The 16,488-nt window shown below is 37.1% G+C and overlaps 1 protein-coding gene across 1 annotated transcript in view; it reads left to right on the forward strand.

Annotated features, from left to right (window-relative positions):
- Positions 1 to 16,488, forward strand: part of ENOC (cytosolic enolase) — a 29,755-nt gene that overhangs the window by 5,708 nt on the left and 7,559 nt on the right. Inside the window, exons 7-8 of the mRNA XM_086576755.1 lie at positions 2,031 to 2,107; positions 2,366 to 2,469. Of these exons, the coding sequence (XP_086432881.1) occupies positions 2,031 to 2,107; positions 2,366 to 2,469 (181 nt within the window). The remainder of the gene's footprint in view (positions 1 to 2,030; positions 2,108 to 2,365; positions 2,470 to 16,488) is intronic.

The following is a 16,488-nucleotide window of genomic DNA, read 5'->3' on the forward strand; positions in this document are numbered from 1 at the left end:
ACTATTCTATTTATAAGAATAGATTAAGTTTCCATAATTATTTGTGAATTAAGTAATTAGTGTTTAACTATGAAACAATTTCTTGTCAAGTTTTATCCAGACTTTTCTAGAAGCTCATGTTTCCCAAATCATTAAGTCTTCTTTATTGACTTGAACAACAAGGAAACATGTTCAGGTTTAGATTCGGAGTTGGAGTTGAGTTGGAGTTCCGAACTTAGTAGTTCCGGATTTGGAGTTCCTAGTCAAGAGTTAGCAATTTGAACCTATTACTCCAACAAATTCCGAACCTCTTTTTCTTATTTCCCTCCCATACCTAGGAAGTGAGTTAGTCAGGACTTGGACTTAAAGTGTGTTCTGGTACTTCCTACCCACACTGAGATCCTACCCGAGCGTTAAGAAGATGTTGCCATGTGTCATATTTATTTGCTAAAATATGTACACACAAGAATGAATTCCAAAATTTGGAACTAGAGATACAAGAAGACCTGATGGGTATATAAGACCTTGGTCAACCCACTTACAATAGATATTGTGTTGCTAAACTTACCAATATGCTTGTTGGTACATGTTATACCGAGAAAGATCTATCATCATGATATCTTGATCTTTCTGTGATTCAACTTCACTTTTTCAGCTTCTTTCTCTTTCAATTGACTCTCACATTTGCTGTTTCAATTGTGTTTGCTCTTTTAGATATTGAACAGTATATGTATATGCAGTACTATCTCCGACCTCTTCTAGAGTTTGAACCATTTTGGTGGGAAATCTCATTAGCATCCTTTTTCTTCAACTTCCTTCCGCGTGGGCGTTTCTTGTTTTCAGGCACTTTAAACGATGCTTGAGCAGGTTCTTTGTCTAACGAAATATTGGCTATTTTAGTATTGTTAACTGTTGATGAATTACTTACGCCATCGCTAACGTCACTACTAGAAGTGGTTTTCTACTTTTCGAACCACTAGCATTATCAGTTCTACCTTGATAGTAGTTTTTCCATTTGGGACTATCAATTGTGGTCATTTTCTTCTATATTTCCATTCAAATCAAGATATAGTAACAATTCTCAAATTTGAAGGTTCTTTTACAATTGCGTAGTACATACTATGAGCTCGTGGTATCGTATCTCGATCATTAGTACCACTAGCATTAAGCCTGAACACTAGATTATACAAACCTTGAAATTTACTTAACTGGATATGGTGAAAACGAGAATTGACTGATCCTGCAGTTCGTGTTGTGCCTCCCATACCAGCAGCATCCATACACTTTTTGAGGTCTACAAAAAACATTTTGTTGAATACATGCTTATTTTGCCCCGTTCCAATTACACAAACATAAATCCAACTTGCATAATAATTCATTGTCAACGCTCGTAAAATTTCTTGAACGACTGCTTCCAAATTGCTCCTGGTTTTCTATATCGCTTTGGGTTTGCCTTTGGCTGCTCCTACTTCCCCTACTTCTATACCTCTGTGTTGTCATTTGAATAAAACAGTTGAAGAAAGATGAGAGAATGGAAGAGTTTGGTATAAAGTGGTGAATGAAAATCGAAATTGTATATATAGGCAAAAGCCCAACGGATGTAAATAGATCCGTTTGATTTTTAGCCCAAACGGATAAAAATAGATCCATTTGATTTTTATTAAAAAAAAGTTTTTTTATTTGGGACGGTTGAACTTATCCCATCTCATTCATTGCTTCTCACGAATTTTGATTCTGGCAATTGCTAGGATTTGGAAGTCAGTTTGAGAATGCGTTGGAAATACAAATTTCTATTTTTTTTTCCTGTCTATCGCATTGGCATCAATTATACAAATATGTCGATGATGCTCTTAGGCAGTTGTGTTCCACCTTTTTAATGGCATTTAATGTAGACCTTTCTCAGTTTATTTTTTAAATTATTTTTTCATTTACTTTTAGTTTTGTATTTTTTTAGTTTCGGAATGCCTTCTGAACTTAATGTGTAATGTACTGCTTGTCTATGAAAAATTGTGATTTTGGTACCCTTATTTTTTTCCTCTATAACCTTGTAGGCTGTTATTTCTGAGAGATATGGGCCAACTGGATGCAATGTTGGTGAAGATGGTGGTTTTACTCCAAATATCTCCAGGCAGGTTCTCTATGTTCTACATTCTTTAATATTGATATCTGTATTCCTGGATGTTTTCAATTTTTTTTCCAAAACTTGAAAGGAGGTACTATTATACTAAATATAAAAAATGTGCCAATTTAAGTTGCTTAATGTAATTCATCACACGAGATTATTTGCTGGTTAAGAGACTTGAGGCTTTGTCTTTTAACTTTCATTTCTGAACAGACATCAAATCAACTTTGAATTAACTTCTTCTATACTGTATCTCATGTGCAGTTTGAGAGAAGGTTTGGATCTTGTGAAGGACGCAATTGACAGAACAGGGTATGGTGAAAGAATCAAGATTGCAATGGATGTTGGTGCCTCTGAATTCTGCATAGGTAAATAAATGTAACTCCAGCTTCTAAAGATCCTTATTAAATAGCTTAAATAAAACAAATAAAAAGGGTTAAAGAATGTCTGAATTTTTCCAGGCGGTAATGGCACATAGCATAGAATGGAAGAAAGGTTTCACAGCTCACTTTTCGCATTATGTGCAAAATTTAGAATGTAGGAGTTTGGTGTATGATGTATGGGAAGGTGGGGCCAATGCTTTTCAAGACATCTCTACTACTTATAAGTGGCATGGCAGAGCTAGCCATTGCGCCGTCCATCGGTTCTAGCACATGTTATCTTTGCGACACGTGCCCTTTTAAGCCAAATGCGACGTCCATCGGTTCTAGCACATGCTACCTTTGCGCCACGTGTCCCTTTATCAATTCTAATTCACTTTTTTTTTTGTGTTGGGCCCTACCTGAAAAACAAAGTAAGAGAGAAATTGTGTACCTTACCTTTTTGTTTCCTTCTCTCCTGCTATAGGCCCTAGGCGATTAAACAAAACTTAAAAAAAAATTATGTGTGCTGCACGTGCACTTTGGCTATTGTATTTAAAGGTGTCTAGAGTTTTAACTATTTTCTCCTTTATTACATGGACTAGCCAAAATGCGTGTAAAGCATTTTTTTTTAAAACTTTAATCGGCTGGGGCCCATAGCAGGAGAGAAGGACAAAAGCGTAAGTTACGGTCTCTCTTACTTTTCTCTCTTTTTTATTTCCTTTTTCTAGTAGGTCCCAACACAAAGAAAAAGTGTGGATTGTTAAAACCGAAAACGGCTCATATGGCTAGCATAACAGGTGTCGAAAATTGACGGATTGTTAGAACCGACAGATGGCGCATTTGGCTAGCTCACCCACGCCACTTTAAAGGAGTACAGATGGTATGCTACAAGCACACATTTAAACAATTTACTTGTCCCACATGCCCGCATATATATTAATTACCACATACTGCATTCTTTGCCTAACGTGTGGTGTTGGTTTGTTTCAAAAATCTCGCCAAACCTTTTCCTAGGGTACCTTCAGCTTAGTAATCTGATATGATATCCAAATTGGAAGTTACAGCTAAGTTTTATTATCTGATCACACGGCTTGTGCTGCCAAAGAAATGCAGCTATGATCTTGATTCATATTGGATATATTGTTATAGAGTTGCTAGTGGTTTATAGTTTGAACTTTAGTTTGTTATATTAAGAGGAACACCGAACACCTCGCCTTGTGGCACGTGCTAGATTCCTTATAGCTATACACCAAACGTTGCATAGTAGTAGACATTAGAGAGTATATCCTAATTCCAGAATGTTTGTGGCACTGGTGGTATTGATTCCTTGTAGTTGGTCCGTGTATATTGTAGCGTTACACGCTGTTTTGACCCCCACCTACGTGGCAAATGTCCATTGGTAGGGATCTCCACTTTAATCGTTTAATTAACAGGGCTAAGGCCCAATTTGCAATACCATGGATTGATGTACATGCCTATTAACTCATGTGTTTAGGGTTGAACCCTAGCCACATGGTTTGTCACTTATGTACATTAATTTATGTTCAAATTCGTTTCTTATCAAAGAGATAATTATCAATTAAGAGTTATATTCAATTACAATTACTTGAACTACAAGAAGTCTCTAATCTACACATATAAATACTAAACTATTTTTCATAAAGAATTACGTTCTTGAGACTTTATCCCATCGATAATTTGGGTACGTATGCAACCGAAAGGTACAGTCTCATTATTCTCTCGATCACCATCGCTTTTCTCACTATTTTTCTATGTTCTTCATCTCTTTCGTCACCACTTAGTGTTTTGATCATATTCGGTCGAAATATAATTGGCGCCGTCTGCGGTTCTTATTCAACCAAGAAATGGGCCTCAGCCCCCTGGTTTAGATCCGGGTTCATGTAAGCCCCTCCCCTTCGCCCCATACCATAAAACCTCCCTATTTCTAATGTCTCGTGACATAAGCTCCCTATTTTTGAGATTATAAAAAAATCATGGTCTCTTTCTTATCTCTCAATCTTTTTCTATTCCTCTTTTACCCTTTGGAGAAAAAAGACCCATTTTCATTCCTTAGTTTCTCTCCATCAATCAATTTTGATTTCCTTCGTTTCTCCTTCAATCAAATTTAGTTTTGAGAGGTTTAGTGGGTAAGTAGATTGATTGGAATTTGTTTGATGAAATGTTTGTAGGAAATAAGTTGATGTTTACTTGATGTGAAGATGTTAGTGAAGTCGGAGATCTTGGGAGAGAACGATCACTTTAATCGATTTAGAAGTGATGGATAAAAATAAACCAAAGCAAATACAGTGACAAAATTGGAGTTGAATTTGTCCGATGCCTTGATAGAATATATGTAAATCCAGTGTAGTAAAGGCGCTAAAGCGCACCTAAGGCGCAACACCCTCTTGTGCCTTAGGCAACAACATGAAGTGTGGGGGCTGATTGAAGTGAGGTAGTAGTAATAAAAAAATAGATATATTAAATAAAAAATAAAATAAATATTAAATATGACATGAATTATCACTGATTTGCTTAGCCAAACTTTAAAAATAATTTTATGTGATTGTAAATATAAAACCATTGTAGTCATTTAAAAGAAAAATCTTAAGCAATAAGTAAAAAGCAAAATAAAACTCGTATCTCTCAATATAATCTAGCTCAATTTCAATAAACTAAAATAATGAACCGATCGAATTGAGCCAAATGAGTTATTTATAAAATAGAACACGTGATTCAATTTTAGAATCCCGTAAAACTTAATTTAAAATTTAAGGGCGAACTAGTGTTACCCCCCTACTTGATGAGCCAATTAGGATTTCCCCCCTACTAGATGGGAAATTAGGGTCTCCCCCCTAATACACACAAAAAAAATTCGGTCAACCCACTTTGACTCTTTTTTTTTTTTGTGGGGGAGACCATTTTCCCAGACCAGGGAATCCTAATTCCCATCTATGGGTAATACTAGTTAACCCAAAATTTAATCCATCTTTGTGTCTTCTCTCAATCCATACAACTTAACAAAAACTAGTCAAAATTAAGTTTAAAGTGTACTCCACAATGAAACTTACTAAATTTGTACAATTTATTATATCATACAACAATTGGATCGAGTGTAAATGTGTCACGATATAGCAAAAATTGTAAAAAACGAAAAAAAGCAGGTAAAAGTTGATAAGGCGCCTTGTGCACCTCACCCTCGACAAAAGACAAAAGCACAAAAGTGCACTTTATATTACCTCTTCGCCTTTAGTCAAGGCGGCACTACAAGTGTGCCTAGCTTTAGCAGCACCTTGACTTTGACTACGTGTAAATCTATATTTATATAGTAACTTGACATATGCAAATACAAATTTACATATGTAAATACAAATTCACATATGCAAATATAAATTTACATATGAAAATAACAATTCACACAATGTACAAATTTATTTTATCATAGAATTTCTAATATGTAAATTTATTTTTGCATAGAAATTCTAATATGTAAGCTTACAAATGTTATGTAAATTTATATTTGCATACAAATTTTATTGTGTAAATTTCCTTTTGCATAATATTCTAAAATGAAAAGTTATTTTTGCATTAAAAATGCTAGAGGCGACTCTTGGCTAGTGTTTTTGTTTGCAAAATTATTGTTTTTCCAAAAAAGTCGGAGATTTTCCATTGGGTTATGGTTTAGATATGTTTTTTAAAGAACCAAACTTGTTGTTTTGATTTTGGTAGTGTTTTATGACAAAGAAATTGATATTTCACATCTGAATAGCGAGATGTTTCTACACTAATTTAAAAATGAGGAATTTCTAGATCTGAAATAGAGAACAGAAGGTGAAATGGTGGAGATGACGGGGGTATTTAGGTCATTAGTTTTATTTTCTTATTTCGAAAAATATAGAGGTTTTGTGGGTTAGTCCGCAAGCGAGGGTTTTTAAGTAACTGAATCAAGCCGAGGAAGATTTATCCCAAAACCTCCTTATTCGACACCCTCGATCACGTTTTGTAAAAGTTATGATGAATACTAGAAGAGCTCAAGTTCCCGATGTAATTACTGACGATCATGATGTTCCAAGTCAACTTGGCGATACCGGACTAATCCCTCCTCCTTTTCAACAACAGGTTGCACGCGATCTTGCTACCGTTCCACCGATGCACCAAATTATTCAACAGGTCACACTTTTGATCGAAACCATCAATATGGAGAAACACATCAGCGACGTGATTCTTATCATTCCGAACGATATCGTACTGAAGTCGCACCATATCAACCAAAATCATCTCGACAGTCACGATGAATCTTCGTCATTTTCTTCTCGTTCCTTTCGTGCCCATAGGTGTCATCGCGACTATGATTACGAGCCAACAGATGTGGATCTGATGACTCCTCAACGTGTCAAAGAAATGATTAAAAAAGCTCTTCTTGACAGTGATTCTTTTGAATCAACACTAGGGAACCTTGCAGTGGAAGATGGTATTTTGGACATTTTCTCTCGTCGTCCAGAGGGCTACTCATAACAAAGATTTCAAACAGCCAGAGTTTGATCAATATGATGATGTCAAGGGATGCCCTATGCTTCATGTGATTAATTTCACGAACAAACTTGTTTTATCGGGAGGTGATGATGTTTGAAATGCAAATTTTTCCCTTTTACATTAAAAGGGGAAGTGTTGGTATGGTTTAGCGAATTATCTCCGCGATCTCTTCGTCAGTTCAAGGGCTTAACTAAAAAGTTTTCAAAGCATTTTCATCATAATCTAAAATGTCTAAATAGCGTCTGGGTTCTTTTCAACATCAAGCAACAACATGATGAAACTCTCCGTAGTTTTATGGCTCGTTTCCGCCAAGCTGCAGCTGAGATTTTTTAGCAGTCTGATCTAATAGTGGTCTACGCTTTTAAAGAAGCTATCTTGTTTGATAAAGACGGGTTGTACAACTCTCTTGTTCGGGACATTCCATCTTCCCGACGTGCGTTATACCAGCGAGTTCAACAATTTATCAATGTTGAGGAAGACATGATTGCTCGAACTTCTCGTGACAAAGATAAGAAAGGAAAGGATTTCAATGATCAGCGAAACAAACAGAAGAATCAGACTTTTGATTAACAGCAACCCGATCAGAAGTCTCTTTATAAGAAGGAAGACAACACGAGCAGGACCGGAAAACCTTTTAATGATTTTGAATTAACTCCGCTTAATACTAAATATGTGGTAATTTACGACAATATCAAAGATAAAGGTCTGCTCACTCCACCTTTTCCCTTGCGTGACGACACTAAAACAACTCGCGACGAATCTTTATAGTGCAAGTTCCATAATGATTATGGTCATGAGACTGAGAACTGTCGGTCTTTGAGGGGAAAGAATTGAAAAACTTGTGCAGAATGGGAAACTTGATCAATGTGCATAAAAAAGTGACAACTCAAGCTTTAACTGTAACAGAACACAATGTCATTAAGGTTGGACGTGCCGTCATTGATTCATTGTCCAATACTCAACGGAAAAATGCTCGTCGTTCTAAAGTCAAATATCTTTCTAATTTTTATGAAGTCAATGGGATCAATTTCATGAAAGGGATTCGCATGGAGACTATTGAGGACGAACCGTTGTGTTTCACTGACCAAGATCTAATGGGAGTGCATGTCCCTCATTATAATGCTATCGTGATAACTGCGTATATCAACTGTATGCGCGTCCAACGTATAATGATCGACACGGGTAGTTCAACTAGCATCATGTTTTTTGGGTGTTATAGCAGTATACCTTTTATCGATAACTTGATCACTCCTAAAAATGCGCCTATCGTTGGTTTTGATGGTACCTACTCATTGCATTAGGAAAGTTTCTCTCACGGTCGCTCGTATGAAAAAGAAAGTCAATATTGATTTCCTATTGATGGATTGTAAATCCCCTTACAATGTCATCCTTGGTCGCGGAAGTTGTTGTCTCAACATATCATCAAGCAGTCAAGTTCCCATTCAATGGTAAAGTCTGTAAAGTATGCAGCGATCAACTTGTATCTCTAATTTGCCACGATAATGTTCTCGATGATTATAAGAAGTCTGAAGTTGTTGGACGAACTGTTCTTAGTTCAAACGCTGTCAAATAGCAATTATAGCATCCGGGTTCTTCAGTCGACTCTGCCAATAGAAATGTTGGAGGTCCCCTGACCGTCGATCCACTTTTAGAAGTTCAAATTGGCCAACTCCCTGAAGAGACAACTTTTATTTCGACCGAACTTCCAGAAGCGGAGAGACAAGAGCTTATTTTGTTATTGAGGAAGAATAGTCATGTTTTTGCTTGGCGAATATAGCAAATGCTCGGTATAGATCCTTCTGTGGCTTGTCATAAACTCGACATTGATCCCAAAGCAAAACCGGTTAGACAAAAGCCCTGAAGGATGGCTCCCGATAGAAAGATGAAGGTGAAAGAAGAAATCGACCGTCTCTTGTCTGTTAATTTTATAAGGCCTGTGACTTATCCAAAATGGCTGTCGAATGTAGTCGCAGTGCCTAAAAAGAACGGCAAATTACGGATTTGTATCGATTTCACGAATCTCAATAAAGCATGTCTGATTCATCCGTATCCATTGTCTCGTATATTTGAAATGGTCGATGCAATAATTGGTTTTCAGCGTTTGTCGTTTATGGATGCTTATTCTGGTTATCATCAGATTCTGTTATTCATTGAGGACCAGGAGTTCACTGCATTCATTACAAACCAAGGATTATAGGGCATGTTTGTTAAATTTTAACTAATGGAAAGGAAAGGAATGGAATGGAAACAATTTTAAAATTGTCTGTTTGGTAAACTGTGGAAATGAATAATCCTGTTTGTTATAAAAAAACGTGGAAAGGGAAAGAAAGTTGGAAACAGACATCATATTACCTAATAATTTTCTTTAAACTCATAGTTCCTGTGAATTTTTTTTTTTGCATGACCTATCCTATTTTGGGCACATATATCATACATGCCACCTGTAAAAAGAAATTCAGCATACAGAATAAAAAAAAATACATAAACTACCCTGTTTTATCAACACTCGTATAGTATAAACAAACTTTCCTACACCTGCAAACAACACACATGCATAATATTATCCATAAAACTACCACAACCATGTACCCCATAGTGCATTTAGAAAACAACAACAAAAAACTAGGTTTAAATTCTCAAAACATCCACATCACTTAAAATAAACATAAAAAAGTGCATCTAAAACCCCAAGAGAAGACTTAAGAACCCATCAAGTCAATTTTCAGCAAGCTTCTTCAATAACCAAGTAGCACGCATGTCGGTATCCATCTTGAGAAAAAACATCTTCAGGTTTTCAGCACCATCCTTTGAAAACAAGTCCATAGCCGCAATCTTTTGGAGAACATCTAACCCATCAATTTCATAAATGGCAGAACAAATCTGGTCCCAAATGAGGGCTAGAGCATTATTCTTGCTAGCCTCAACTACAGTCCTCTCACGCAAAGAATCTGCCACATTCTGCATAACAAGCTTCATGCTTTCAATAGCATAATTCTCCCCATCTTCTATGCTCCTCCGCTTCTTCTTCTGAGGTAATTTGGTTGGACGGGCAGGATGATTTGATGTTTGGGAAGTAGCAGTGTGAGAGCCTCCTCCCTCGTCATTAGTTGCCGGGAAGCTATCCACATCGATATGCATGTCTTCATTGAGCAAAGTATCAGTATAATACTGTGGTGACATATCTATCTCATTTGTTGTTGTAGTGTCCTCATCCACTGTAAGACTAGTATTCTGCATGTTACCACAAGCAATATTGTCTCCAAGCACTTCGACCCACTCCAACAACCTAGGTATTGGTTTACCATTATAGGTCTTCCTTTTCGGGTTTGCCTGCCGACATAAAAAATATATACATAGCATATTAGTCATATTCACAAAAGCAAAAGATACTTTGTAACATATTTTGATAACTACAATAACTAACAAAATTTGTTCGTATAAATATACTTACTTTGATTGCATCTGCCCAGACTGAAGCATCACTTTCTATCATCATTGTACCTGGATTCCAACCGAAACCACCAGCAGAGAATGATTGCAAATCTTTGAATGATTTAACTGCAGTCCTCTTTGTCTTGATTCTATTTTCAACGTTATCAATATCGATAACAAAACCCAGTTTATTTTTCATTGCCTCCGTAACAGCGAAGAATGTGATTTCTTTCTTCCAACCACCAGTTCCTCTTAAACCTTTAGCAAGATGTTCCAAGAAAACATCTAACATGACATCATCCATAGCTTGAGTCCAAACTATTCTCCCTTTCTGATCGCTTACCGGTGCTTGAGGTGTTTCTTGTGTTGCCATCCCTATTACCATTATTATATGATCATAACACATTCATTTCTACAATACAAGTTATTAAAAAACTATATACTACATCGAAATTGAATTGAAAAGATTCATAAATCAAACAATATCAATTCACAGTTGCATAAATGTCAGATACATAAATAACTAAAATAATATAATAGACAAATATATGTCGATCACTCTCTTTGCCTACGAAACATATGACGCTCGGCCCACATCCTCTCTGTAAGGTTGGTCCTGAACACAGTTGGCCTTAGTGCACTATAATCATGACCTTGGTTGTCTATATCTCTAGGTTCATCCACATCATTCGGTTCATCCCATCCACCAAGATCGCCAGGATCAGCCACTCGTATAAAATTATATAGTATACAACAAGCTATGATCAAATCAACTTGTTTATCCACATTGTAAAAAGGGGTTATCCTCAAATAAGCAAACCGTTGCTTCAAAAGTCCAAAAGTGCGCTCTACTACATTACGCAGTGAGGAATGGCTAAAGTTAAATAACTCTTTCTCAATCTGTGCTACCATTTCTCCAATTTCAGATAAATGATACTTTGTTGCCCGGTACGGAACTTAAAAACCTGGGGCAAGTGGGAAACCTGCATCGCCTAAGTAATATTTACCAGGTGGAACAAACAACCTCTCCCTTGGATGGTTTAGACCAGATCTCAATATTCGACTATCATGAGTAGTACCCTCCCATCCGGCCAATACATATGATATTTTCATATAAAATGTACGCGCCATTAGAACGTTATGCGCCATTAGAACGTTATGCGCTAGATTTCCCTTCCGGTTACGATAACGTGGTTGGTCTTCTATAGGTACCATTGCCGGGATAAAAGTACCATCAATTGCACCAACATAATCCTATATAAAACGGGGGGGAGGAATAATTAAAAACTAAACGTTGTACTTTAAGAGAAATGCTAGCTGGGTTTAAGAGCAAGTATTAACAACTCGATGTACATTAAAATATCTCATGGCCCAAGGCTTCGGATCACCTCCTGTTGCTGGGGAGTTTGTTTGACTTGCCTGTCTTCTGAATTCCCTCCCAAGCCTCAATACGGCTCGCAAAACTCTATGAAAATGTATGTGGGTTATTTCTTGTGACTTTATCAAAGTCCAAGCAGTAGGCGCCACACATGTATTGTGGCCTAAAATATAAAGAAACATTGTGACAGGAACCCACCTACTAGCAGTCAAACCTCTTTCTTGAAGTCGTTCACATAGGTTATTAAAGCACACACTCTATTCAATCAGAGCATTTTATGACAATTATTATCAAACCTCTCAAGAGCTAGGTGTCTCTCGTAGTCCCGATTTCTACGTGGTGCCTTATCAATAGGCCTATTCTAAAAAATGTGTAACACTACAAAATATGCAGCAATTACACAAAGGTATGTAGCTATTTCGCAATCATCCATGTTCCTACGACATAATCAAATCATACAATTTCATACAATATATATTAGAAGGTTCTTGAATTAGTATCAGAAGGTTCATACAATTTCATACAATAAATAACATCTTTAAATATGAAAACAAAGATAGTGCCTAAAAGAGGACAACAACAACAAAGAAACAGAGTATATTTCTTCATAACCAACTAATCACATGCTTAGCAGCACACCTATTCCAAAAAATATCACAAACTCCTTAATCTTCTTGTAATAAGACTCCGGAAATCAACCAGCCACTAGTGATACAATCAATTACTTTCAACCAAACACACTAAAAACCAAACCAAATTTTTTTTGAAGAAAAAATTTCGATCACAAACATATATAATCTTTTGTTGTGTGTGCGCATTTAGTTTTGTTTTTAGATTCCTAGAAATAAAATTCTTTATGTTTTATCGACTCACTTAATATCATGGTTCGCATGTTAGAAATAGGTGTCATCTACTACTTTTTTATTACAAATATGATGAATTTCCCACTGAATTCCTTAAATCGCCTGTCAATGGCAAAATCATTTACTTCTTATCGGAATGCTAAAAATAAAAGATGATTGGGTTTCTTTTACTCTGCCCATACCTCCTTCCATTGATTTGATTGTAATTTCGATCATAATAATAAAACAAAACAAAAAAAGCAATGGAAAATAGAGAGAGAGAAAAGAAAGACGTCATTATCTGAAATTGGAGATGAGAAGTGATGAAGACAAATGAGGAAGATGAAGAAGGGGGCTACTCCTTTCTCCTTGGTTCTCTTTCGGTTCTTTTTTTTTTTTTTTTTTTTTTTTTTTTTCCTTTCCCAAAAACTTTTAGGTCTGGAGCGCGGACTCAAAACCATTTTCATTTCCCCAGTTTTGTTTCCGCACGGATAACAAGTTTTCCTTTCCATGGGCAAACAAACAGCTAAAAAACTACGGAAAAGGTGGACCACACCTCTTTTCCTTTCCTTTCCCTAGCTTTTTCTCCAGAACAAACAGGCCCTTACTGTTACCAAGTAATGCATTTCGGTTTGAAAAACGCTGGAGCCACATATCAAAAGCTAGTCAACACCATTTTTTCTAATCTACTTGGAAAGATAGTCGAAGCATACATTGACGACATGGTCGTAAAGTCTACAGGAGGACTTGATCATTTTACTAATTTGCAAGTTGTTGTCGACACTCCAATTTCAACATGTGTCTGAATCCGACCAAGTGTTCTTTCGGTTTGTTGTCTGGCAAATTCTTAGGATACATGATAACTAGACGCGGAATTGAAGCAAATCCGGATCAGATTCGATCTATTCTTGAAATGGCTTCTCCGATGTCAAAGAAAGAGATTCAACGACTTACAGGATGTTTGGCTGCTCTAAATCGTTTTATCTCTTGGTATTCTAATTGATGCCGTCTTTTTTTTCAAACATTGAAAAACGCATCAATTTGGACAGAGGACTGTGAACTTGCATTTGGTAACTTGAAAGAGTACTTAGTCCAACCGCCAGTTCTTGTTAGTCCAGCAATGGGGCAGCCTATAAGTCTTTATTTAGCCGCTACTGATCATGCCTTAAGCGCCGTCTTATTTGTCGACGGTGACAATGGCCGTCCCATATTCTTTGTTAGCAAGACTCTTACAACGGCTTAAACAAGGTATTCTCGAGTGGAGAAAATTGCATTAGCCTTGGTTTATGTTGCCAGACGTCTTAAGCCTTATTTCCAGGAACGAGTTGTCAAAGTTTATACCGAATATCTATTGCAAAAGCTTTTTCACAATGCCCAATAATTGAGTCGTTTCGCAGAATGGGAAAGTTACCTTAGTGCTTAGAGCATTGTTTTTGAAACTCGTGCAGCTGAGAAAGGACAAGCTTTGGCTTCGCTAATGACAGATTTTCCTATTGATGATATTCCTATGTCCGACGCATTACTGGACGAAGAAAATGTCGATGACAACATGCCATTACCTCTTGGGGGCGATGACTTGCCACACTTATCAGATGTATCTGTCAACTGCTAGATTGTTTACACTGATGGTTTGCATAATAAGTCTGGCTCCGGTCTTGGGTGTGTAATATTGTAGCCGAATGGAAAAAAAAATTGAGAAGTCAGTGCGTTTGGGTTTTGATGCTTCAAATAATGAGGTCGAGTACGAAGCTGTCATTTGCGGCATGTGTATTGCTCTTCACCTTGGGGTGACTAAGTTACGATTATTCACAGATTCTAAGTTAGTAGCTAGATAGTTTGGAGGATCTTATGCGGCTCGTGACGAGAGAATGACAGCTTATTTGGACTTAATTCATCAGATTGCTTGAAATTTTGAATCTATCAGTATTGTGCAGTGTTCGCGTCATGATTTACGACATGCTGATTCTCTCACATATTTATCCACAGCAGTTAAGTCTGATGAGCCTCGCCAAATTACCATTTAATTCATCGGATTGTTCGAAATTTTGAATCTATCAAGATTGCGGCGTCAGCGTCATGATTCTGACATTACGCCGATTTTTCGCGATATTTATCCACGGCAGTTAAGTCTGATGAGCCTCGCCAGATTATCATCGAATTTCAAAAGGAGCCAAGTATTGATCTGTCTATCGAGGACTTGCGAGATATGTACATCACTCAAAGTTATTTTTTCTTCCATACATTTTCTGACGAATCACGTCATGCCAATTTGATATCTCCTATGTTGACTTGGAAGCGCAAGCGTGATCTTGATAATCAAGTTGTCGTTGTAGAGAAAACACTTGATCAACAACTTATGCTATCAGATGACCCTAATGAGCCTGTCAATGATATTGTTTTAGCCCATACCGACGATGATCATGAAGTTAACAATGCTCCGGAAGTTCTTGATGTAAAGCTAAGTTTTCCATTTCTGCCTTATGACGAGGATGATTGACGTCTTCCTTATATCACATCTTGCCTCGAGATCATAAAGTTTGTGATCGTGTCAAATGTGATGCTTGGAAATATTGTATCATCTCGACAACAGATGGTCTTTTGCAACTCTATCGCAAATGTACAAGTCTTAACCCTATGCTTCGTTGTCTAAGTAGAGCGGAAGGTTTATTAGTCTTCGAGAAAATTCATTCAGGACTATGTGGGAACAATTCCCGGGGGCAAAGCCTCGCTTATAGAGCAATGACATAAGGGTACTGGTGGCCATATATGCAAAAGGATGGTAAATGTTTGTCCGAGAAGTGTGTTCCTTGTCAGAAACATGATAATTTGGGAAACCTTCTAGTGACGGAACTTCATCCAATCTTGAGCCTTTAGCCGTTTGCGAAGTGGGGTCTTAACATTGTCGGTCCACTTATGAAAACCCCTGGCAGTGGTCGTTTCTTGTTCGTCGCAACTGATTATTTTACCAAGTGGGCAGAAACTGTGCTCTTAGCCTAGATCCATGCTTCAGATGTTAAAAAGTTCTTATGGGGTGACATTGTTTGCCGTTTTGGTATTCCAACATCGTTGACTTCCGACAATGGCAAGCAATTCGATGCTGAAGAAATTCGACAATTTTGTTCTGACTTGAAGATTAGTTACAATTTCTCGGCACCCTACTATCCTCTAGCAAATGGATAAGCTGAAGCTACCAACAAATCCATTATTGCAATGCTCAAGCGGCGACTTCAACAAGCAAAAGGCAATTGGGTTAAAGAACTTCCTGCGGTTGTGTGGGCGTATTGAACCACGCCTAAGTATTCAATGGGACTTTCTCCTTTTAATCTTGCTTACAGTACGAAAACGGTTTTGCCCACGGAGCTGATGACACCAACCACACGAACTTCTGCCATGGAGTTGGAGTCGAATGATCAAGCACTTGCTCAAGCCAAAGCCTTGATAGATGAGATGAGATGTTGGTTTTCAACAGTTAATTCATTATCAAGCTGATATGAAACGAAATTATGATAAAAAAGTTCGACTTAAAGTATTTGAGAAAGATGACTGGGTATTTGTCGAAAAACGAGGTTGATAGATTCCGGCAAATTTGGAAAAAACTGGACAGGTCCATACATCATTGATCGCCGCGCCACAAAAGGGTCTTATTTTCTCCACGATTTAGATGGGAATGTTCTCAATAAGCCATGGAATACATTTCATCTATTCAAGTTTTATAAGTAGATTCTAGCTGTTTTTCCTTTCTTCTGCAAAAATAAATAAAAATAAAAATAAAATGAGTGTTTCTAGCTCAGTCTTATTGTCTTTGCACTTTTTCACGATTCGGTGCTTCATAAAAAAGCTTTT

This window comes from Coptis chinensis, chromosome 8 (genome assembly GCF_015680905.1).
Source record: "Coptis chinensis isolate HL-2020 chromosome 8, ASM1568090v1, whole genome shotgun sequence".
In the NCBI taxonomy this organism is placed as follows: Eukaryota; Viridiplantae; Streptophyta; class Magnoliopsida; order Ranunculales; family Ranunculaceae; genus Coptis; species Coptis chinensis.